The 24,879-nt window shown below is 37.7% G+C and overlaps 1 protein-coding gene across 4 annotated transcripts in view; it reads right to left on the bottom strand.

Moving 5' to 3' along the window:
* Rif1 (replication timing regulatory factor 1) overlaps positions 1-24,879 on the bottom strand; it is a 62,145-nt gene that overhangs the window by 28,313 nt on the left and 8,953 nt on the right. For 3 of the 4 annotated variants that reach the window (XM_027420445.2, XM_027420444.2, XM_027420442.2), the window contains exons 8-21: positions 24,405-24,497; positions 22,764-22,902; positions 20,742-20,893; positions 15,870-15,987; positions 14,838-15,011; positions 14,508-14,618; positions 13,096-13,158; positions 12,767-12,867; positions 11,421-11,507; positions 10,302-10,375; positions 8,999-9,179; positions 6,564-6,671; positions 6,114-6,263; positions 529-628 (exon numbers count right to left, since the gene is read on the bottom strand). In XM_027420445.2, coding sequence (XP_027276246.1) covers positions 529-628; positions 6,114-6,263; positions 6,564-6,671; positions 8,999-9,179; positions 10,302-10,375; positions 11,421-11,507; positions 12,767-12,867; positions 13,096-13,158; positions 14,508-14,618; positions 14,838-15,011; positions 15,870-15,987; positions 20,742-20,893; positions 22,764-22,902; positions 24,405-24,497 — 1,651 coding nt within the window. The remainder of the gene's footprint in view (positions 1-528; positions 629-6,113; positions 6,264-6,563; positions 6,672-8,998; positions 9,180-10,301; positions 10,376-11,420; positions 11,508-12,766; positions 12,868-13,095; positions 13,159-14,507; positions 14,619-14,837; positions 15,012-15,869; positions 15,988-20,741; positions 20,894-22,763; positions 22,903-24,404; positions 24,498-24,879) is intronic. The other variant, XM_027420443.2, reaches the window with a different exon arrangement.

Genomic DNA, 24,879 nt, shown 5'->3' on the forward strand with positions numbered 1-24,879 from the left:
GAGCCACCGGCAAGGAGGGAAGACAATAAGGTGTCCGATAAGATAAGCCTGATAAAATATATAGATTTATGATAATTAAGACTGAGCTAACAGATGAGAATTCTAGTTATTTGCCAAGCAGCACTGTACCTAATAAAAGTCTCCCTGTGCATTAATTTGGGCCCTAACTCGGGCGGGCGGCTGGTGTAAAGCACACATGTGGTGGTGGGGCTCGGGCAGCTTTTGGTGGAAAGATTTATCGTTAACACAGTAATAAAACAAATAGTTGAATTTCCATTCCTTTGAGACTAGGTCATGTTATATAGTCAGGCTGACCTGGTAGTAATCCTCCCAGGTAATCCTGCTAGCTGCTAGGACTATAGGTATGCACCCATCCTGTGACGTTATTGGAGAATCTAAAGATCTAGTGATATTAGCAAAATAATCTGATAAAAGGTTTGTAAAGTGAAAGAAAACAATGTGTTAGAAATTTTCCTTGAAATGCTATGAAATACTGTAAAAACTAGTAACAGTAAAGAAAATACTTACATTTGATTTTGGGCTGATACTTAATATTATATGGTGAAAAGTCGATACAATCAACCATTACAATAATAATTTGAGAGATCCTGTCCAAGAATAACAAATCCTAGGAAAGAATTTAAGTACCATAATCAGAAATTCTTATTACAGGAATAATAGTCAATTAACAGTCAATATACACCAAATTTTTTATTATTATTTATGCTACAAATACATGATCATTAAGTACCTCCCAGTGAGATGTTCTATGGCAAACACTGTGCTTCTTAACACTCAGGGAAAATTATTGATCTTTACAGTATCAAAAGGCATACCCACCAATAAACTCCATTTATGATTGATTGATTGATTGATTGATTGATTGGGATCTATACAAGGTCTTTACCATAGCTCCCACCCTCACTAGAGTAATAACTGAATTATGGAAATTGGTTCAGTTATTACTGAACCAGTTTAGTTAAAACTGGTTCAGAAAATATGCACCTACCTGAGAAAGTTCCAAGGAAATCACCTGGAAAACAGGCATTTCTACCCTCCCCCTAGGCACTCAAACAAACATGCACACATATTTTTAAAAATGAAAGATCTACCTGTATGTACATATATCCGAGTCTTAAAAATTATATTAGGCCCTATGAATTCAAACACAATGAAACAGCCACTAAATAAGCTCTACCTTTCTTCCTCATTCTTAATTCAAAAGAAATAAAAGAACTAAAAATGTGGGGCAGAAGGAATGGTAGGAAACAAGGACAGAAAGGGTAGTAAGGCTTTCTCCTCCCACAATCTCTACAACTACTACTACTTGGTGCATGCAGAATGCCTAACAAAGAAGGGTACAGAGAAGAAAGTGGGATTCTTCACCACGAGATGAACCATCAACCTTTATAAGGGTTCCATGGAATGAATGGGATTCAAAGAGTACTTCTTAAGCACTCATGAGATCCAAACATAACAGAGACAAGATTCCACAGTGGGAACTGATAGCAGGTTCAACAAAGTAGTCTAGGCCAAAGGAATCAAGAATATTGGGCATCGTATCAGAATGTTTGTCCAAAAACTATGAGGATAAGAATTCACCAAACAAGCACTGTGCTTAATTGAAGTCACTGTTACAATGTTCAAAAATCTAATAAAGAACCAGGTGGTGGTGGCCCACGCCTTTAATCCCAGCACATAGGAGAGGCACACAGAAGGCCAGCTTGGTCTACAGAGTGAGCTCCAGGACAACCAGGGCTACACAAAGAAACCCTGCTTCACAAAAACAAAAATAAAAACAAAAACAAAAATCTACTAAGAAGGCTGGTGGGATGGCTCAGTGGGTAAAAGTGCTTACAACCAAAGCTAACAATCTGACTTCAATGCTAGGACTCATACGGTGGAGAAAACTGACTCCCATAAGTTGTTCTCTGACTTCAAAAGGTACACTGACATGTATACACACACAGAGAGAATAGTGTAATAAAAGAAAAATCTAGTAACTCAATGTAGATGAGAACTACTGTCAAAGTTGTAAAACAGTGACAAACCAAACAGAAGGGCCAAGAACAATAACAAAGGCTTGGAATGCCAACAGTGTAGTCTTACCTATGTAAATCCTATTAAGCTGGGGTCCAGTCAGGGCTATAATATTTCCCTGTCTCAAAACACACACAGCTGGGGATGGCTGCACACACCTGTAACCCAGCACTGTAAGATAGCTTGGGCTTGCTGACTGACAGTCAAACTTAAATAGAAAGCTTCAGGCTCAGTAAGAGACCCTGTCTTAAGGGAATAAGGTAGAATTATACACCAAGTCAGTCAATGTCCCCTCCCCTCTGACCTTCGTAAGTACATAAGTAGTATCACACTTTCACACACCTTTATCCCACACATATACTCAACAAACAGAGGGATTCAAGGTGGCTCAGGAAAGGAAAGCAATTGCCACACAAATATGAAAACTTAAATTCAATCCCAGAACACTATTGTTGAAAGGATAGACCAACTCCAAAAGTTGTTCTCTGACCTCTACCAACACGGTTTTCCAAGTTCCCATCCTAATATTAATAGTAAATTTTAAAATAAAGTCAATGAGAAAGTAATTGAGGTCGGTTGGTATGGTAGAGTCCCTGCACAGCGATAGGTCACACCTATAACCCCAGCACTGAGGAGGAGAGAAAAATCTCAAGTTCAAATTTCAACTTCCATAGTGCCCCAAGTTCACAACACTGACAAACAAATGATCTCACAGTTCTCCAGTCCTCAGATCCTCAGCCCCACAACCAAGCTTCCATTTAACTAACTACATATGCTAAGTCCCACGTAAAAACAAAAAAGCAAAAGTCCAAGACAGCACGTGCTCTCTAAAAATAAATCCTATATTAATGGATCCAAATAACAACCTGGAATGACTTCCAAAAAGTAACAACGGTTACACTCTAAGAGAATGAAACAAAGAGAAGATTGAAGCCAAGCTGTGGTAGCATATGCCTTTAATCCCAGTACCCCCAGGAGGCAGAGGCAGATAAATGGATCTGAGTTTGAGACCAGCCTGATCTACAGAGCTAGTTCCAGGACAGCCAAGGCTACACACAAAGAAACCCTGTGTGTTTGTGTGGTGGGTAGGGGTGGGAGGTTGTCTAAAACCATAAAAGAAAGCATATTGAAAGCTACAGGCTGGGCATTGGTGGCATACACCTTTAATCCCAGCACTAGGGAGGCAGAGGCAGGCAGATCTCCATGAGTTCGAGGCCAGCCTGATCTACAGAGCAAGTGCCAGGACAACCTTCAAAGCGATACAGAGAAACCCTGTCTGGGGGTGGGGGGGTTACAAATAGGAAAATCCAAGTCTCAGACTAACACCTAATTATATTGAAGAAACTTCTAAAACCAGAAGTGCCTGGAAAGACACATTTCAAGTTCTGAAAAATATCAACTGTCAACAAAGACTACCATACCCAGCAAAACTATACAAATTCAAAGGGCTGGATATGGTGGCATCATCTTTAATTGCAGCACTAAGTAGACAGAAGCAGAAGGATTTATTTCAGTGAGTGAAACTGCTATTGCCCCTTCCTAAAATAAGAAAGAAAAATCTTTCATGATAAACACAGGTTAAAGGATGTCTGACCATCAAGTGAGCTCTACAAGGGAAATACTTCAGTCTGAAGAGAAGAATGAATTTAACCCAAGGGGTCTCAGAATTAAAAAATACTTGGATCAAAAGATTAGAAAATGGCCATTCAAAGGCTGGACGGTGGTGGTGTACACCTTTAATCCCAGCACTTGGAAGGCAGAGGCAGGAGGAACTCTGACCTTGAGTTTAGCCTGGTCTACAAAGCAAGGTCCAAGACACCAGGGCTACACAAAGAAACCCTATCTTGAAGGGAAAAAAAGCAGGGGGCAGGAATGAACATAAATCTTTCAATATCTCTGAACATCAAAAATCTCAATTCCGGGCTGGAGCGATGGCTCAGAGGTTAAGAGCACTGATTGCTCTTTCAGAGGTCCTGAGTTCAATTCCCAGCAACCACATAGTGGCTCACAACCATCCATTATGAGATCTGGTGCCCTCTTATGGTGTGCAGATATACATGGAAGCAGAATGTTGTATACATAATAAATAAAATCTTAAGAAAAAAAAAAAAAAAGAATCTCAATTCCTCAATAAAATGACAAGATTAGGCCCAGAGACATGGCCCATGGCCCACTGGTTAAGAACATGTGCAGTTCAGCTCTCTTAAAGCAGCCATGTGGAGGCTCATGACAGTCTAGCTGCAGTTCCAATTCCTCTGTGGAACACAGTACAGATAAGACATACATGCAGGCAAAACACCTACCCACAAAACACCAACTCACCTTTTCAAAATGAAAAAAACTGAGTAGCACATGGTGTTAGAAAATAGGATACATCTCTGCTGCCTCCAAGAAACACACTTCACCAAAGACAGAAACCACTTTAAAGGTAAAAGGAAGAAGGAAAAAGGTATTCCAAACAAAAGGATTTAGGAAGCAATCAAGTATATTCTAGTATCTGGCAAAACAGACTTCAAACAACTGAAATGAGATAAGGTCACTTCATACAATACACCAAGAGGATATTACAATCCTAAGCATATGTACAAAAAGCATATGGAGTGATCTGATTTTACATCTAAAATCAACACATTGCTAATCATAGATGACTTCAATACATTTTCAGGAATAGACAGGCCATCTAGACAAAAACTAAACAGTTTAATGACAACATAAAGCAAATAGATTCAACACTACAGATGGATGTAAACACTGACACACACACACACTTTTTAGCAGAGTCCATGGAACTTCCTCCTAAACTGACCATCAATTAGGACACAAAGCAAGCTTCAACAGGTAACAAAATTAAAATAACATCCTGTATTCTAAAGCTAGGTATCAATAGCAAAACTATAAAGAATAAAAATTCATGGAGACTAATCAGGACTATTGAATGACAACTGAACCACTGAAGAAATCAGAAATTTTAAAAATTCTTAGAATTGAAGGAAAATTAAAACATGATACACCAAAATCTATGGGATATAAAAATGATGGTCTTGAAAAAAGTTTACAGTTTTATTAAGGGCCTATATCAAAATGTGAAACTGAATCAATAACTTAATGATGCACCAGGGGGCCCAGGAAAAACAATTAACAATCCAAACCCCAAAACAGTAAATAGGAAGGGATAATCAAAAATCAGGTAACAAATAACAATACAAAGAATCAACAAAAGGTGCTTTGAAAAGATAAGCAAGATTGACCAATGGCAGCTGTTGAGTAGAGCATGCCTTTAATCCCAGCAATGGGACATACAGAACAAACAGAGTTACTGTATTGTCATTATAATAGCTATCTGCTTTCTGGTTGAATTTGAGGTATGCTTTACAAGGAGGTAATTTCATGTGGTTAAAAAGTCCTTGGCTAGGGAAGTCATATGGGGGGTTCAGACCTGCTCACCCAAATGCCAAACCTCAATGAAGAGGCAGAAGAGAACACATCGAAGCTGCCAGCCCAAGGACTGCAGGAAAAATCTGATTCAGCAGTCATATCGCTCTCTAATGGCCAAAGCCCACAAATTTTCTCTCTGCATGTCAGAACAAGGCAAAGACTGTATATCCCTCAGCCACCCAAGAAAGCTGCATGCTTTGCTCTGTTCAATGGAGAAAAGCTGTTCAAGGTGCTTTCCTTTCCATGCCAACTACTTCCATCCAGTAAGTTCTACAAAGAAAGATGATCTCGCATAGCCTGTAGCAAAAAGGGGAAGACAATCACAGCTCCGTGCAGCCACACTCAGCAGATTGAGTTCTATCATTTAGGGACTTTTAACTCAGATCTAACCAAGATTCATGCTTTGATGGACAGAAAAATTTCAGAACTAATCAATATGAGAGGTGAGCTATAATACAAAGGTATTTTAAGAAAAGCTTAGTGTAGGGTCAAGGTAAAGAGGCACCCGAAGATAAACAAAGACTTGTGTTTATATGCATTAACTGAACCTCTTACATGCAAGCTTCAGTAAACTGCTAATTGTTTTAATGTTATCTCCAAATTACAAAATATATTCAGAGTACAGGGGGAACACTCACTGAAAGGACTTCATCTTCCAAACTGCACATTATTTTAGAAGCAAGTTCTTCACAACACAAATTCTCTTCTGCTGTTGCCACCAAAGCAGCACAGCGTGCAAATGCTCTATACAATTCTGACCAAGTTTTAAGTAAAGTCTTCATAGTAGCCTAATAACAAAAAAGAAATTTGTTAAACTGACACCAACATTCCAAATATTAACAGAATTCATTTTTTAAGACAGAAAAGGTGTCAGAGGGACCAGATCTAACTCCAATTAAGTTCTATATGAACAGTATCAGGAATTATCAAAGGTCAAAAGTGTTTCAGTGTTTTCTCTGCCTCCCCATAAATATTCCTCCAACCCACAAACATTAATTCAATAAAACTTAGAGTTGGTGCTACTCATATATAAAGACAGTATTTCCAGAAAGGCATGAAATCTTTACACAAACAATATACATTCTTACCATGGGAAATGACTGAGCTGAAAAAATATGGTTTATTGGTAAAGTCAATGCACCATAGATGGCACTAAAATTATGTTCTAAGGCATCACCTTGATTCACTTCATTGGTCTGAAATAAAAAATATGGAGTTAGACAAATTACCATCTAATTCTAATCCTACATGGTAACATAACTCATATAAAACAGACTATTCTACTAGAATACATTCCAGAGATGCCATACTTTTAGCCTTGGATATGAGTATGGTCTTGGTGAGATTGAGATGCAATCAAAGACCTGTGCTGAATCAAGATGAGATCATACTCAAGAACAGTGAAGTCACACCCAACAAACATCAATCTGATTACCATGAGAGACAACTGAAATTATGTGGGTACAATTCAAGTTCATGGACTGCTGTCTACCTCTATTAACAGAAGAAGGCAAAAGATTCTCAGGGCTCTAAAACAGAAAAACAGACTTTTAGTCTTCACAAGTTACTGTTGGAGCTAAAAGTACAGCCTGGGGATTATCTGGAGATGTACTTCTTTTCCTTAGGCTCGATTCTAGCACTTCAGTTAATTTATTTATTTTTTTATATTTTTATTTTATTTTATTTTGGTTTTTTGAGACAGGGTTTCTCTGTGGCTTTGGAGACTATCCTGGAACTAGCTCTTGTAGACCAGGTTGGTCTTGAACTCACAGAGATCCGCCTGCCTCTGCCTCCCAGGTGCTGGGACTAAAGGCATGCGCCACCACTGCCCGGCTCCACTTCAGCTAATTTAAAAAACAAACGTAATTGTCTTGTTTACCACCTAAGTCATGTGAAACTGTTCTCAGAAACCTTTGGGAACAGAGAGAAGGGGTGAGAGAAAGAGAAAGAAACAGAGACAGACAGACACCCTGAGATCCAATAAACAAGTACACTGATTGTGTTGGTTTGAATGAAAACGGCCCCCAAAGAGAAAGCACTATTAGGAGATGTGACTTTGTTGGAGTAGGTGAGGCTTTGCTCCAAGAAGTATATCACTATAGGGGTAGGCTCTGAGGTCTCTTTTGCACAATCCACTCAATGACACTCAGTCCACTTCCTGCTGCCTTCTAATCAAGATGTAGCCAGAACCATGTCGGCTTGCACACCACCATGCTCCCCACTATGATGAATGGACTAAACCTCTGAAACTATAATCCACCCCAGTTAAATGTTTTCCTTTGGAAGAGCTGCTGTGGTCATGGTGCTTCTTCATAGCAACAGAAACACAAAGATGTTAACTTTAAGCCCTGAAACAACCTTAAGCTCCCAAGCTACAAGTTGTAAATCATACATGTAATCGCAGTGTTTGGTAGGCTAAGGCAGGAACAGTTTGAGGCCAACCTGGGTACTCCAAGCTCTCTGAGGAAAGATGTTATAGAGGGACATCATCTCAATGCGAAAAATCCAAACACACAGAATCTCATAAAGGACCTCTGCTACCATTCAAGGTGAGATTCTTAGAAATACAATCAGTCTAATATCCTTCTAGGAGAGTACTAGCTTAAAAGGCCGACTTTTGTAAAAATCTCCTAGAGCTTTCATTCCATGAGTTAGTTACTTGTATCAACCTAAGAATACTCAAAAGCAAACAAAATATACCAAAACAAAGAACAAAAACACAAAAGTGAACTTGCATCCTATCTTAATAATACTCAAAACTTTATAAAGACTCAAATGTAAAAAAATAGTCATCTCTTAACAGATTTCATGCTTCAGAAGGCTAACTGTTGTGGAGGCATGACAACTTGACACTGTGGCTATAACCTATTTAAAGTAATTACAGGTCAAGTGTGGTAAGCACACACTTAAAGTCCAGCTTTGGGAAGCTATGACATAAAGCCAGCTTGGCTGCAACAGATTAAGTTTGTTTCAAGGAGAAAACAAACCAAAGACCATCTTTTATTGTTCCATATCCGGAACACTTCAATATAAGTATTCAAACAATCCAAATATTAGGATGGTGCAGAAAGTCACAGGTGAGAGGCCAGCAGATACAACACAGAAGATACTGACACAAACCAAAACCATTAAGAAAAAAGGACCCAACTCAGATTTAAAAAAACACTTATCAATACAAGGACTCAACCCAGATAAATACACTTATCAATACAGAGGCTGGAGTTATCAGCACCACTAGAGGAGAAGGAGCTGTTTGGCCTACACTGCTTCCTAACACTATGGAAAATGGAATCAAATACATGAATCAATCACAAACTGTTATTTTTATTTAAATTCAAACTTGATCTTCCTGAAGAGGGGTGGGGGCTACCTATCATGGTGGGACAAGCCTGTAACCTCCTAGCCCTGAAGGAACAGAGGCAGAAAGACTGTGCTGTGAAAGTTCTGGCTGATGTACAAGTATGCTTTCTAAGTACTAGTCCAGACCCCAGTGAGTGAGGGAGACATAGCCCATATGCCGTACCTGATGGATCACCTCAGTCAGGGGAGTGACTATAATACTCCACATTCTCCAGAGATGCTCCTTGTTTGCCAACTGCTTTGCATTCTGATTAATCACACTTAGTACAGAATCACTAAAAGCCAATGGTGAAGTTGGACCAGAAAGTACACACCCTACAAGTGTTTCTAGATTGAGAAAAAACCTAAAAAACAAAAAAAAGGAACAATTTTCAGAATGAGTTATTTCTTTCAGAAAGACATTATGTATTAGCAAAATTCTAAAACAGATGAACACAAGAAATGATGAATTTCTTTCAATTTTATTATTATCCCCTCTAGCCTATAACACCACTACCAGCCTCTTATCTCAAGTTTGTACTTATGTACCACCACAACCTCCTTTCCGACACAAAATATTAAATTATGATGCAAGACCTGGAGAGAAAACTCTATGGTTAAGAGCAATTGTTCTTCCAGGACCTGGGTAACAATTCCCAGCCTCCACTGTCACCATCCATGACTATACATCAAAGGCACTAAGACATGCACATGGTACAAATATGCATGCAGGCAAAACACTCACACACATAAAATCTTTCAAAAAAAAAAAAAAAATCTATGGTACAAGACCGGGTGGCAAACCACAGCATTACAGAATTTTACACAAAAAGATCTACAATGAATGAGCTGGGTGTTGGGGGTGCAAGCCTTTCATCCCTGCAGATCTCTGTGAGTTCAAGGACTGCATGGTCGACAAAGTTAGTTCTGGGACAGCTGGGGCTACAGAGAAACCCTGTCTCGATAACATTACAATAAATCTACAACGAAATGGACCTGAACTACAAAGTCACATCACAAAACACAAAATGAACAACTGAGTTTGGTGGCTTATTACCTGTAATCTAGCACTTACAGGCAGAACTGCCACAAGTTTGAGGCCAACCTGGACTATATACAAAGAAAGGGTATCTGAATAAGAAAAACTTTAATTTTAAAACCAAATTTGTGACATCTTTCATGAAAAAGGAAAACAGAAAAAAATCAGGCATGAGACTGGATTAGTGGCACACTTTAATCCCAGCAGAGGTAAGAAGATCTGAGTTCAAGGACAGCATATTCTACACAGCCAGGCTAGGCAGGGCTAAATAAAAACATCAACAAACAGACAAAAAGGCCATTGTGATACACTTCTGCTATCCTAGAAATCAGAAGGTGGAGAGAAGACTATCAGTTCAAACCAATCTCTTTACATTGCAATTCTAGGCCATCCAGAGACTCAGGCAACCATGACAGGATTTAAAATAAAAAACAATGTACAAACTTACTTTTCATCAGCTACACCACATTCTACAAGATTGTTGTTGAAAATTAACTGGATTAAGAATAAAGCTGGAGTTCCCTAAAAGGGAAAGAAAAAGAAGTCAAGTCACAATTCTCAGTAAAAAGAATAGTTTTTGTTTTTTAAGACTCATTTAACATGATTTATTTTGGCATGAAAACTTTTAACATTATTAAATGTATGATGACAACAGCAAGTTTATTTCTTAAGACTACACACAATACCAGGCACATACTTGTAATCATAGCAACCAGTAGGCTGAAATGGAAGTATCCCGAGTTCAAGGCCAGTGTGGGATACCTAGGGAGACCCTTGTCTTCAAAACAAAACAAGCTAGGTATGTTCATAGCACTTAGAAGGCAGAGGCACAGAGATATGTGAGTTTAAGATTTAGAAGCAAGAATGGTTTATAGATTAAGTCCTAGGCCAACTAGAGTTGCAAAGACAGTCTTAAAACTTTTCTTTTGAAAAAGAGGCTAACTAACTAGATGGCTCACTGTTTAAGAGTGTGTTCTGCTCTTACAAAGGATCAAGCTCAGTTCCCGAACCAGGGGGATCACAACCACCTTCAAGTCCAACTTCTGTCCTCTGAAAGTACTGCACTCATACACATCCAGGCACAAAGATGTAATTAAAAATTAAAATTAATAGTAAATAAAAATACTTAATATAAAAAAAAATCAAATGTATCTCTATGCTCTGATCATAGTTCTATTAGAAATCAAAGATGGTGAGGTGTCAAGATAATACACACACACACACACACACACACACACACACACACACAACTTGCTGGACACACAACAAAGTATATTTCACATTATTAAGCTAATAGTACTAAGCTTTCAAATATTTTAGCAGTAGCCAATAATATTACTCCATACAAACAGAGAAAGTTCTTTCTAGAGTCTACTATCCATTCCAGGGGAGAAAAATGTTCATCTATTAGCATACCATCCTCTTAAATTTTTCACAGTAATCTATTATTTTACATACAAGTTTAACTTAATCAACCAAATCCAATTAAGGGTCATTTTTAAGAATTCTAAAGGAATTTGTTTGGCCAATCTTTATCGTATCACTACACTACATGTAAGATACTTGCATTAAGAATATCCATATTAGCAACCTGATATGCTGGTGAACCTAATACTTTCTGAGGAAGTCCTTTAACTGTAATTTCCATGAGGACCTAAGGAAGAAAGATTTTACAATAGTTAGCCATAAAAATCTGTTATTCGGTAAAAACTTTGTTATATATATGACAGTTTATAAATAGCCATCACTCGTGATTCATTACATATATTCATCAACTAATATGTGTATGTTCACATTATTTCAAAAGTTCAAAGACAGAAAATAACAGACTTCTACCTTGATATAAATTTTTGTATTACTATAAAGTCACTATATGAACAATTACTCATAATTTAACTGTTATTCTAAAAATAAAACTTTACAGTATTTTTTTTTTTTTTACATAGCCATAAGAAATTCTACTGCCTTTAATTTCAAAACTGGGGATGCAGAGGCATGCTGATCTCTCAAATTCCAGGATAGGCTCAAAAGCTACACAGAGAAACCCTATCTCGAAACACCCCCTACACCAGAAAAAAAAAAAAAAAAATCTACAATGAGATACATACTAAACAGGCATAGAAGCAAATACTTCAACAGCATGCTAACTATAAGTCGATTCTCAGATTACAAATCCAGAGATGCTTGAGTCTTCTAAACTGTTCTCCAAGTCTTCCTGTGTTTATATTATATGAACTACAATGTGTTAAATGTCAAAACAGTTACCTTAGTGAATAAAAACATATCTTGAACAAGTTTTGGAAATACACTGAAGTTGACAGTATTAATTTGTGCCTTGTCCAGAGTGTTGTGCAAGCATAAACCCATTTAACTATTTAAACTACTAACTACACTCTACAAGTTCAGAACTGATAGACCAAGAAAGCAATTAATTGCACAAATTCCCTTAGATGGACAAGATTCAACCTCATCTGCACTATAGTTCGTGATACCATCTACTATGCTCCCCCAGCACACTGTATTTAAGGATGTTATTATTTGTTCATTATAAAAATTATATACAACTTATTTTCTTCATTTCTATTTAAGCTTAAAGCCTACTTAATAGACAAGTGACGATGTGCTATTGTCACCAAGCACTCTGAACAGTAAAATTTCTTCAGTTCAAGTTGCATGTCCTTTATTCCATTTTTTTGTATGATGCTGATCCCTCTAACCACTCTGCAGATGTTTGCAATTGCTGCTACAGCAACTTCCTATACAATTTTCAAAGGATATTTGAATGGCACTTGGAATACAGCTAAATTACAAGTCAATATTAGGTATTAACGGTCTGTGCCAAACATTATCAAGCACATCAATATAAACTGAATTTCAAAATGAGATTTTAAGGCAATTTATAAATATATTTACCAGTGTTTTTGATACAGGAAATACTTCTGACTTCACTATGTTTTCCAAAGATTTTAGTAGGAGTGTCAAAACTTCAGAACCTGATCTTTCTTTTCTGTTTCCTATCAAAGAGTAAAAGCAAGCATATAATTCCAAACATGGTTTTTTAGATGAGTATACATAAGAGCTAGGAAAATTTTATTTTAACTATTAAGTAGCAATTTCTAGTTAAGTAACTTCTTTGTTTAAAAAATGTAATTCCAGACACATATTATAACACAAAAAAGGTTTACATCAGCAAGTGAAGCACTGTACTTTGTGCTATGAAGGCCACTTAGCAATGTGCTTACCTGATTCAGTAACTGACTTTACCAAGCTAATTAGTTCCTTCCAGATAGTACTGACTACAGCATCTGTCAAGGCAATAAGAATTTTTAAGATAGGGTTCAGTTCCTAGTACCCCATATATCTGTAACTACAGTTTAAAGGAATCTGATGCCCTCTTACAATCTCCGTGAGCACCAGACACATTCTTAGTACACATACAGGCAAAATACTCATACATATAAAATAACTCCAAGAAAACAAAATCTATTCTTCTGTTCCTTATACTAATAGCAAACTGAGCACAAATTTGAATATTATGTCCTTATATTTATAAAACCACCATTTCAATCTTTCTCTGGAGAAATTAAACCTTTGTAAAAGGACATATTAGCAATGGGCCAACTAAGGATGAGTGTTTTCATTTTTATCTGTATCTATGTTGAATACCCCATAACTTTTGCAGTAAGAAAAACAATGATTTAGAAAGACACCATGGAAGAAATATATGCTTCATTTTACAATCAACTACTTATTTTTGGGTGACAGGCTCTAGGTTTGAAAACTGAGTCAGCCTCAAATGAGTGACCTTTGTCTCAGTTTCTAAAGTGTTCAGATTCTGTTTGCCACCATACCATACTCATGACTGTTTTGAAGCAGTCTTGTGTTCAGGGCGGCCTCAAACTTTTAGCAATCCTCCTGCTGTTTTATCACCCCTAGTACAGGGATTACAAAGGTAAACCAACCACCATGCCTTACTTTACATTTCTTGTACTCATTTCTTTTAGTCCATGAACATAAATTTAAAAGCAGATACTAAAGCCACAGAGCATAGGTAGGCTTAAGTCAGAGATATACCAGTCCCTATATGATTTTATGTATTGTTTATATCTTATTACAATCCATTTTCTTTTCCTATGTAGCCTTGGTGTCTGGAACATTCAATGTAGATGGGCATTAAATATCACACAGAGTGGCCTGCCTCTGCCTCCCCAATGCTGCCAGTCACTCCTATCTCCCTAAACCATTTAGAATGGTTTAGGGCAAGTTACTTCAAGGAAAAATACAAACATTTGGGTGCACAATCTGGCCAAAGAATTAACACCAAGTTAATTAAGAAAGGATTTCTTTGTGTAGCCCAGGCTGTCCTTGAACTCAGAGATTTACCTGATTCTGCCTCCTGAGTGCTGGGACTAAAGGTATGTGATACACTATGCAGCAATATTTACTTTTTTTATGTTTCTTTAATGGGCCAGTGAGATAGCTCAATAGTAAAGGTATCTACTTCCAACCCTGACAGCCTAAACTCCCAGGACCCACATGGTGAAGAACTTGAGTCCCAAAATATCCCTGTGGCACATGTATGACCATACACATGCACACAAATTAAATAAATGCTTAAATGGACTTTTGAACTTAAAAAATTTCCTAAACTTACCTGAAGCATCTCTGCCAACTGCGACAAAGCTATCATGAACAGCAGTGATAAGTGTATGTGCATGCTTGGTGAAGAAAGAAGGGCTGCTGATTAGTGGGTGCTCCAGTGGCTCTAAAAGAGAGAACAAGACAAGCAGGTAAAAGAGTTACAAAGGAAATTTCTAAAAAAAAAATAAAATCCTAAAACTTGTTTTTATTTAAAACATTTAAAAATTTCATTTCACATACAAGTTTATCACTATTATTGAACTGTTATGAAACAGAGACTTCTCTTCCATACAGTAAGTTTTGGATTATTTCAAACATATAAAATTATTTCAAAACCAAATACCTAAGCTCAGTACAAGTTTGTGTTGCTTAGCAAAATTCAAGACTTCTGGACCCAACAAAAAATGAAGCATCATTTCCAGTCCCAAAAGCTGAATGGAAGGGATTGAAGCCATTCCACCTATATTTGAACTTGGGTTCATACGCGGAGTTGCAGGAGCTCCATAAGGAGAAGCACCTTTAAAACAGAAAGATCAATTTATTCAAGTTATAGCTCCTGTCCATACAATACACCTTTAAAAACATTTCTCAGACATTAATACACACCCTGAAATTACCAAGCTTTTTCTATACCTTGTATAGAAAATCTAAAATGCTGAAAAAGGCTAATATAGAATAACGACAAATAATTGCCTTCGAATGCTGTTACATGTTTTAAGTATCTTTTAAGACCCATTTTCCATGCAAACACGTAAGTTTTGGCTACTTTCCTAGTCATTCTGAGTTGTTTATTGGCAATCAATTCATGTAGCATGAAAGGAGCTGGATTTGGTTTGTACACATTTGCAATCTTAGCGTTTGGAGCAGCAAGACTTGTCAGCTCAAAGCAAGCCTGGTCAACAGAGTGGGTTCCTGGCTAGCCAGAACTACATAGCTGTCTCAAAAAACACAAGAAATTCAACTCAATCTACGAACAGAGAACCACTGTTTCAAATAATTAAAAAAAAAAAAATTCAAATCTATCTGGGCTACATACATTGTGAGACCTAGAAGCAAAGCAAGATAAAAAGTAAACTGGAAACAAAAATTTATTTTCCAAACACCTACAATAATCCAGTTATAAGTTATCAACACCAAAGATAAGAGTATAGATAAAAATACAGTAGAGCTATGGCTTCTAATCCCAGTATGACTAGTTCACAAATTCAGGACCAGTCTCAGCAAGGCCCTAGACAGGGCTAGGTTAGGAGATCCTGTCTCAAAAGAAATCAAAAATAAAAAGAACTTTTTGCTTAAAGGACCTAGTCTCCAGAGAGTGTGACCACTCCTTCAAAGACTTTTCAAAAAAAAAAAAGGAAGGAAATCCTTCTCTCACCTTTATGTCCAGGAGTCAGTGGACTTAAGCTAGGAGAAGCAGACCCTCGGGATGAACTGCCTTGTGGTGAAGCAATACTATCAGTACTTATTGTACTCTGAATCAGAGGCACACAAACCTAATAAATGAGAAGGCAAAACAGCAATAATTTCATTGTCAAGTTTGTACAAAATTTTATAAGACATCTATTTTTCTTTTCTTTTCTTTTTTTTGAGACAGGGTTTCTCTGTATATTCCTTGGTGTCCTGGATCTCACACTGTAGACCAATCTGGCCATGAACTCAGGGATCCACCTGACTCGAATGCTGGGATTAAAGGTGTGTGCCACCACCATCCAGCAAGATATGTTTTTCTTCAAGAAGCAATCTTAATTCTTCTGACATACAGCTAGTTCAGGCCAATTAAAACCTTAAGATCTGAAGCCTGGCAATAGTGGCGCACACCTTTAATCTCAGCACTCAGGAGGCAGATCTCTAATTTTGATGCCAGCCTGGTCTACAGCGCAAGTGACACAGGCACAGAGAAACCCTGTCTATGAAAAACCAAAGTTCTAACTACAAAAGTTTTTAATTCAAAGCGTGACCAAATTCATGGTCACGGAAGAGGTAGCTAAATAAAATTGCCATATAGAACTATATAAACTACAATTTAAAATAAATCAATTTGGGTCCTATCCCTAATATATCCAAATATCCCAAGATCTTGGGTTAGAGAAATAGCTCAGAAGTTAAAAGCTTGTTCCTCTTGCACATTTGAGTTCAGTTCCCAGAACTCACATTGAGCTCATACCATCTAGTTCCACAGGACCTAATGCCCTTCTTCTGACCTCCATGGATACCAGGTAAGAACATGGTAAACACAGACATATATGCAGCCAAACACTCATACCCTTAAGCAAATCTAAAAAAATTCCTTTAGAGAAAAGCATTTTATTCAGATAATAAATATTCAATCTGTACTAAATTTTATTGGTTACTTCCACATGCATTATAAACTAAAGCGTGGGCTGAGAGATGACTGGTTACTCTTCCAGAGTGCAATTTGTAACAACCATATGGTGGCTCACAACCATTTGTAATGAAATCGAATGCCCCCTTTCTGGCCTTCAGGGATACATGCAGGCAGAACACTATATACATAATAAGAATAAATCTTAAAAAAAAAAAAAAAAGCCAGGTGTTGGTGGCACACGCCTTTAATCCCAGCACTCGGGAGGCAGAGGCAGGCGGATCTCTGTGAGTTCGAGGCCAGCCTGGTATCCAGAGTGAGTACCAGGATAGGCTCCAAAGCTACACAGAGAAACCCTGTCTCAAAAAACCAAAAAAAAAAAATAAAAAAATAAAATAAAAACTTAAAAAAAAAATAAGAAAAAACATAAAATGCAAGACTAGCAAGGGGGTGGTACATGCCTTTAATCCTAGCATTCAGGAGGCAGAGGTAGGTGGAGCTCCTCAATTTCTAAACTAAGCAGGACCACACACAGTGAGACACTGTTTCCAAAAAAAAAAAAAAAAAAAACAAAACAAAAGCAACAACAAATCTGAATGCAAGACAAGGTTTCTTTTCTTTTGGTTTGGTTTTGTTGGAGACAGGTTTTCACTGTGTAGCTCTAGCTATCCTGGAACTCACTTTATAGCCAGGCTGGCCTCAAACTCACAAGAGATCCACCTGCTTGGATTAAAGGCATAGGACAAGTTTTTGGTTTTTGCTTTTTGGATTATTTTTTGTTTGGGTTTGGTTTTTATGTGCACTGATGTTTTACCGACAGTGTCAAGTCCCTTGGAACTGGAGTAACAAACAGTTGTGAGAGGCCATGTAGGTGCTGGGAATTTAACCCAGGCAGGACAAGTTTTCTATCCTTGTATTTACCTGAGGTATTTATCTGTGTTTCAGTTAGTTCTAAATCCCAAACAAAATTGCATACATTAATAACTTTTGCAAATAAATTGAGTTAGTTGCATATGCTAATATGTTTGTGTAGTTTTTCTCCCCTCTCCTGCAGCGCAGGCTGTCCTTAAACTCAACATATAGACAAGATGTCTGACTTCTTATTCTTTTGTCTCTACTCCAGTGCTAGGGATAGACATGCACCAGCACACTCATTTTTGTGGTCCAAAAGCTTGACTCTATGGCACCAAGCTTGCTGAGCAAGCACCCTGTCAATTTACCTACATCCCCAACATTTAAGATTTTAATAATTCTTTGATTTTAACTATTAAATCCATGGTGAGGCACAGGCTAAGAATATTCTCTATAAGCAATATTTCCCTGTGAAAAGTCACATTAGAAAATATCAAGACAGGGGCTGGACAGATGGCTCAGAGGTTAAGAGCACAGACTGCTCTTCCAGAGGTCCTGAGTTCAATTCCCAGCAACCACATGGTGGCTCACAACCATCTGTCATGAGATCTGGTGCCCTCTTCTGGCATGCAGGCAAATATGCAGATAGAATACTATATATAATAAAAATAATAAATATTAAAAAATTATTTAAAAAAAAGGAAAATATCAAGACAGTTAAAGCTCACTTCTAAAATCATCCACTACCAGTCTCATCTATGTTCTTCCAAATAAATAAATTGTACAACTAGATTAGACCTTATAATGGCAGAATTTGGAAGTTACATTCATTATTTGTTTACTGCTGATTTTCAATCATGTTATATCAAACGTAGGAGGCTTCTATCTAAAACAAAGAAACTAAGGCCGCTGATAAAGCTCAGTGATAGCTTCTCTAATATATACAGAGTACCAAAGTTCAACCCAGAACTGCCAAAGGACAAACATACCTTGCCAGTTGGGCTAGGGATGTAGCTCAACTGGCAAGTATGAAGTCCTGGGTTTGATCCCTGGTGCTAAAGCTGTAAACTCCTATAATCCCAGCACTTAAGGCAAGAGGATCAGAAGGCTAGTCTTGGCTACAAAGTTTTAGCCCTGGACCCCAAAAAAAATCAAAATACAAAACAACATAGTGGCTCATGCAACATCCATATATTATCAGTAACTCAAGAGAAGAAAAATGGCCTCAAGTTCAAGGCTACCCTACTTTGAAGTGTGAGATCCTGTCTTTAAAAATGAAAGGGTACCTCAAAAACCCAAAAAAAGAAAAGAAAAAGGAAGGAAGGAAGGAAGGAAGGAAGGGAGGAAGGGGAGGGGAGGGAAGGGAGGGAGGAAAGGTGGGTATCAATGGGGGCAAAGGCTCGATAACAAACAACTTCCAAGAAAGCAGTTCCTACTTTACCAATATTTACTTAGAATGAAAGAAATACACTGCAGATATACAAGTTACCTTTTAATATTTTAATTATAAACCAACAATGGAATTGCCACACAAAAATGGCTTAGACCAAATAAAATTTAGTCTTTGGTGTCAATTAATGTATTAAATAATTGTTTATAACTATGCCATCTAGAAAAAGGAAAAAAAATAGAATTTTTCTTTCTAACATTGTATGTTGCTTGCTATTTCATTAATGTTGATTAACTGACTGCTAAACACCAAGAAAGTTCACCTTTATAAATAAAGAGCTGACAAAAGATGGTTCAGCAGTTAAAAGCACTTGGTGCTCTTCCACAGACCCTGGGTTTGATTCCCAGTGCCCACATAGCGTAATTCCAGTCCCAGAGATCTAACATCCTTTTCTGGCCACACCTGGCACCAGGCAAAAAAGCAGTGCAGACGTACACATAGGCAAAATACCCATACACATAAAACAAAACACTTAAAGGGCGCAGGAGAGACCATTAGGTAATTAACAGCACTGGCTGTTCTTCCAGAGGACCTGGACTTGATTCCCAGCATCCGTAGTGCTAGAAACCATAATTACCCCAGCCTCTTCCAGCATCAGAGGGTACAAACATGGTATACGAAGACAAGATACTCATACATAAAAGAAAAAAAAAAAAATGAGCTAAGTTTTTTTTTTTTAATGAACAAATTAATGTTCTATACTGGTATGCTAGAATTTGCCGATTAGGTTTATTTTAGGCCACTGGAGAATACCGTCAATGCCAGGCGGTGGTGGCACACGAATTTCAATCCCAGGACTGGGGAGGTAGAGGCAGGCCAATCTCTGTTGAGTTCCAGGCCAGCCTGTTCTACAGAGCAAGTGCCAGGATAGGCTTCAAAGCTACACAGAGAAACCCAGTCTCGAAAAACAAAAAAGAGAAAAAAGGCTAGGGTTTTTTTTTTTTTTTTTTTTTTGGTTCGTTTTGGTTTTGGTTTAAGACCGGGTTTCTCTATGGCTTTGGAGGCTGTCCTGGAAGTAGCTGTTTTAGACTAGGCTGGTCTCGAAGTCACAGAGATCTGCCTGCCTCTGCCTTCCAAGTGCTAGGATTAAAGGTATGCACCAACACCACCTGGCTACAGTCAAGTTTTTATAAAAAATAAAGTCCTTAAATAAGACCCTATTGCCCCCCAGACTGATCACTGGGAAACCTGCAAGGAACTGATCCAGACCCCATAAATGTGGGTGTCAGTGAGGAGGCCTCAGAAATATATGGGGCCTCTTGCAGTAGACCAGTACTTATCCCTAGCGTAGGAATGGACTTTGGGATCCTATTTCACATAGAGGGATACTCCCTCAGCCTAGACACATGGGAAAGAGCCTAGGCCCTATCCCAAAGGATATGACAGACTCTGAAGACCCCTCCCATGGAAGGCCTCACTTTCCCAGGGGAGCAGAAATGGTACTGGCTAGGTAGGGTGTTAGTGAGGGGCAGGGGAGGAGGGGAGGGAGAGGGAACTGGGATTGACATGAAAAACAATCTTGTTTCTAATTTAAATAAAAAAAATAGTAAGACCCTATCACAAACAAAAACTGTAACAAAAACATATGCATTTTTAAGTTTAATAGTTCATAATTATGTTACCTGCTCAAAATTTCCAGGGAGCTGAGGTCCAAGTCTCATCAGTAAATACCACCAGACTTCTAATTTTGTTAATGCTAATGTTTCTGTTCTCACATGGATGGAACTCAAAGGCTGCATTAACAACTTGAGTCTTTTTGCACTACAAAGTATATCTTAAAAGAAATATGAATAAGATTACTGTAGCAAAAGAAGTCAGACTAAACTTCTCACTTTGATAAACTCCAGGACAGCTGGACCAAAAACACAAACTAGAAATTGTAGTATCAGACACAGTGTAACATAATAGAGTTACTATTCCCACCAGGAATGTGAGCTTGTGGCAATACCTACAAATTTCAGGTTGTTACAACCTGACATTGAGTGTACTGAAACCAAGGATGCAATTTTCTAAAAGAAATGGAGGCAAAGAACCATTCATGTCTATAATCCCAGGCCCCCAAGAGGTACAGGCTAACATGAGCACTACAACAAAGTTATTTTAAAAATCAACTAGTAACTTAAATCAAGCACCATTACTACCAGTGCCATCAATTTTCAGAAAGCTACACATTTAGTCAGCTCCACGCTATTTTAATGATTGTTAGAACTCTACAACTGAAACCCATTTTGTTCGGTTTTTGTTCTTTTTGTTTGCTAATTCTTGATGTTTGCTTTTATTTTTACTTGTAAGTAAGTGTATGTTTTTTTTTTTTTGTGAGTACGTCATATGTGTGCAGACGTCCTTGTAGGTCATCGTCAGACACCCTGGAGATGGAATTATCCAGGCAGTTAGTTGTAAACCTCCCACTGTGGAAGAGCAACAGCAACCACTCTTAAGTACTAACGCATCTCTCTCCAGTCCCTGAAAATATACATGACTGGGGTACAGAAAATTAAGACAGTCTTCACTTACATATCTAACCACAAAGACTTAAGGATCTTGAAACATCAGTAGAAAAGGTGCTTAATGGTGAATCTCCCATAAATATTTAAAACTATTTTATCACTTAATAACCACATATGAGGTCTAGATGTTTTGCAACAAGACTACTACTACCAGCTATATTAGCAATCAAACCTAGGATTAAATTATCACCTAGTTACAGTTTTTTGTTTGAAGACAGATTTTTACTATATAGCCTTGGTTGGCCTAGAACTCACTATGTAGATCAGACTGACCTCAAATTTATGAGATACACCTGATTCTACCTCCTGAGAATTAGGATTAGAGGGGTATGTTAAATATGTATACTGATGTTTTAGGCTATTTTCTCATCTTATACATACATTTTGAATACTCCACTGAGCATTATGATAAGGTAAAGACTTATCAATTTGGAGTACATTTCTTAGAACTATAGGGAGAAAAAGTAATATATTTTCATTTCATGGCTACCATTTTTCTTGCCATCTGTTGTCTGTATTGCTCCTGATAAATCAGGTTATATAAAATAGTTAAGTCTACTATAGTGATTTCACAGAGAAACAGCACACATGATGCTTAACACTCAGGTTAGAAAGCCACAAATAGATTTTTATTTTGTCCAACTTCTGAAACAATTTAGGATAAATATAAAAATTTTCAATGTCTCTCAAATACTATTTACATATTTATTCCTAATCCTGTAAGGTAAACTTAATTAAAAAAAAAAAAACATTTCAATATAAATCCCAAAGTATCAGAAAAGGCTTCATCACTTAATCTTCACTAACAATAAATGAATTCATACAAAATTAAAAATTTGATTAGTTTCAGCCTCATCTACATTTTTAGAACATGCCTTAAACAAAAGGAAACATGGCCAGCAAGATGTCTCAGGCTTGCTGTAAATAAGTCTGCTAATGTTGATTTTGATTCCCAGAACCCACATAATCATGACAGAAGATTACACTAAATAGTCCTCTATATCCTTGTCATGGTCCAAATGCCCACCTTCATCACACACACAGACACACATACAATATTAAAATTTTATAAAGAAAATAAACTAAAAGCCTTTTTTAAAAAAGAAGAAAAAAAAGAACTTAAAACTATTTACATACCTGGGTTTAAAGCGAAATTATCTATTAAGCTTTTCCAAGCAATGAAAGCTATCTTCTTAATCATGGGTATTCCACTACGGAAGCCCAGCTCTTCCAGCTGTAACAAAGAATTGATAAAACTCCCACTTCGGTGCAAGGTCTAAGAAAAGAGAAAACATCACAAATTAATTTATTCACCTAATATATGTTTTTTGGGAGTTCATAATCAATAAACAAAGCCACACTGCTTACAAACATTACTCTAACACGAATAATGGGGATGTTTTAAGCAAATTAAAAGCTGAGAGTATGGGGGGGAAAGCTTATTCAATAAAGTGCTTGCTGTACACTGTTGAGGACCCAAGTTCGATCAATCCCCAGAACCCAGGTTCAAAAGCTAGGCAGATGGATGTGGTTGCACACTGGAAGCAAAAGCTGGCAAATGTGCTTTTAAGATCAGAGCTCTAGCCCAGCCCGGACTCCACAGTAAGAACATGCATATCTCAAGACACCACCTGGGAAAAGGGCCAGTGAGATGGCTCAGCAGTACAAGTGGTTGCTATGCAAGAAGCCTGAAAACCTGAGTTTGATCTCCAGTGGTAGAAAAAAACTCCACAAAGTAGCACACATCTACTACCTGTAAGAGCACGCGCATTGTTCTAAGGCTGGGCATGGTGGTAAACACTTGTATTCCCAGTGCTAAAGGCAGAAACAACTGCCTACTCATTGAATGCACATGAACATGAGAATCTGGCCCCAAAGAGAAGCAGAGCAGATAGTGGCAAATGCCTTTAGTCCCAGCAGAGGCAGGTGATCTGGCAAACTGAGTTTGCCCACAGTGGGAGCCAACAACTCACCCAAGTAGCGCTAATGGGTGTCATATCTCACAATATGTAATAAAGAAATAAATAAATACATACACATATATATATATATATATATATATATATATATATATATATATATATATATATATATGGGCAAATGGCACCTACTGAGCGACAGCCGAGATTGACTTCTGGACTCCACTGTATGTACACCTATTAATGTGCATCAGTGTACACATGAGCATACCCACACATAAGCTGGGCACAATGGTTCACATCTATAACCCCAGAACTTGGTAGGTTGATATGCTGTGGAATAATCCTCTTGGGCACTGTAAAGATTTATCACTATTGGTTTAATAAAACACTGATTGGCCAGTAGTCAGGCAGGAAGTATGGGGAGGGGGGGCAACAAAACTAAGAATGCTGGGAAGAGGAAGTGTACAGTCAGGAGACAGCCAGATGCAGAGGAAGCAAAATGAGAATGCCAAAATGGTACCAAGCCACGTGGCTAAACACAGATAAGAATTAAGGTTAATTTAAGTGTAAGAGCTAGTTGGTAATAGGCCTGAGTTACTGACCAAGCTTTTACAATTAATGTAAGCCTCTGTGTGGTAATTTGGGAAGAGGTTGCTGGTATTTCGGAGTTGCTGGTGAAACGGTAACTTCCGCCTATACTGATACAGGAGGACTGCTGCAAATTTCAGGCCTGGGCTTTGAGCTACACGGTGAGTGGTAAGCTCCAGAGCAGCTTCAGTATGGGGATACTCCAAGTAAAAATTCTGACATGTTCAAATTATGAAAATACCAACAATTCATTATCTGTAGCACTTACCTTTCCAAGAAGTTTGACAAACAAAGGCCATAATTTTAATACATAAGTCTCATTTTTACTCATAAATAGTTTTTGGAGTTCTGAGATTAATTTCTGTAAAAAAAGGTAAAAACATTTGTCAAGTACTTTAAAAGAAAAAAATTCACTATCCAAGTCTAAAAAGTATTCAAACATTAATTTTTTGAGCCAAATGACCTTTCTACAGTTAAAGTATACATCCTCCAAAGAAAGCAAAAACTGCATCACAGCAAGAAGCAGCTAACATGTAGCATTCCATATAAATCATGGTCCAATAAAAACTTCATGGGCTTGCTACGCAAGCATGAGAACCCAAAGTTGATCCCCAGAACCTATGTCTTAAAGAGAAATTTGGGCATGTCTGAAAAACCTAAGCTGGAAAGATGGAGAAAAGAGGACCCCGCAGTCACTGGCCATCAAATTGCCTACTCATTGAATGCACATGAAAAGAAAGAGA

This window comes from Cricetulus griseus, chromosome 6 (genome assembly GCF_003668045.3).
Source record: "Cricetulus griseus strain 17A/GY chromosome 6, alternate assembly CriGri-PICRH-1.0, whole genome shotgun sequence".
Classification (NCBI taxonomy): domain Eukaryota; kingdom Metazoa; phylum Chordata; class Mammalia; order Rodentia; family Cricetidae; genus Cricetulus; species Cricetulus griseus.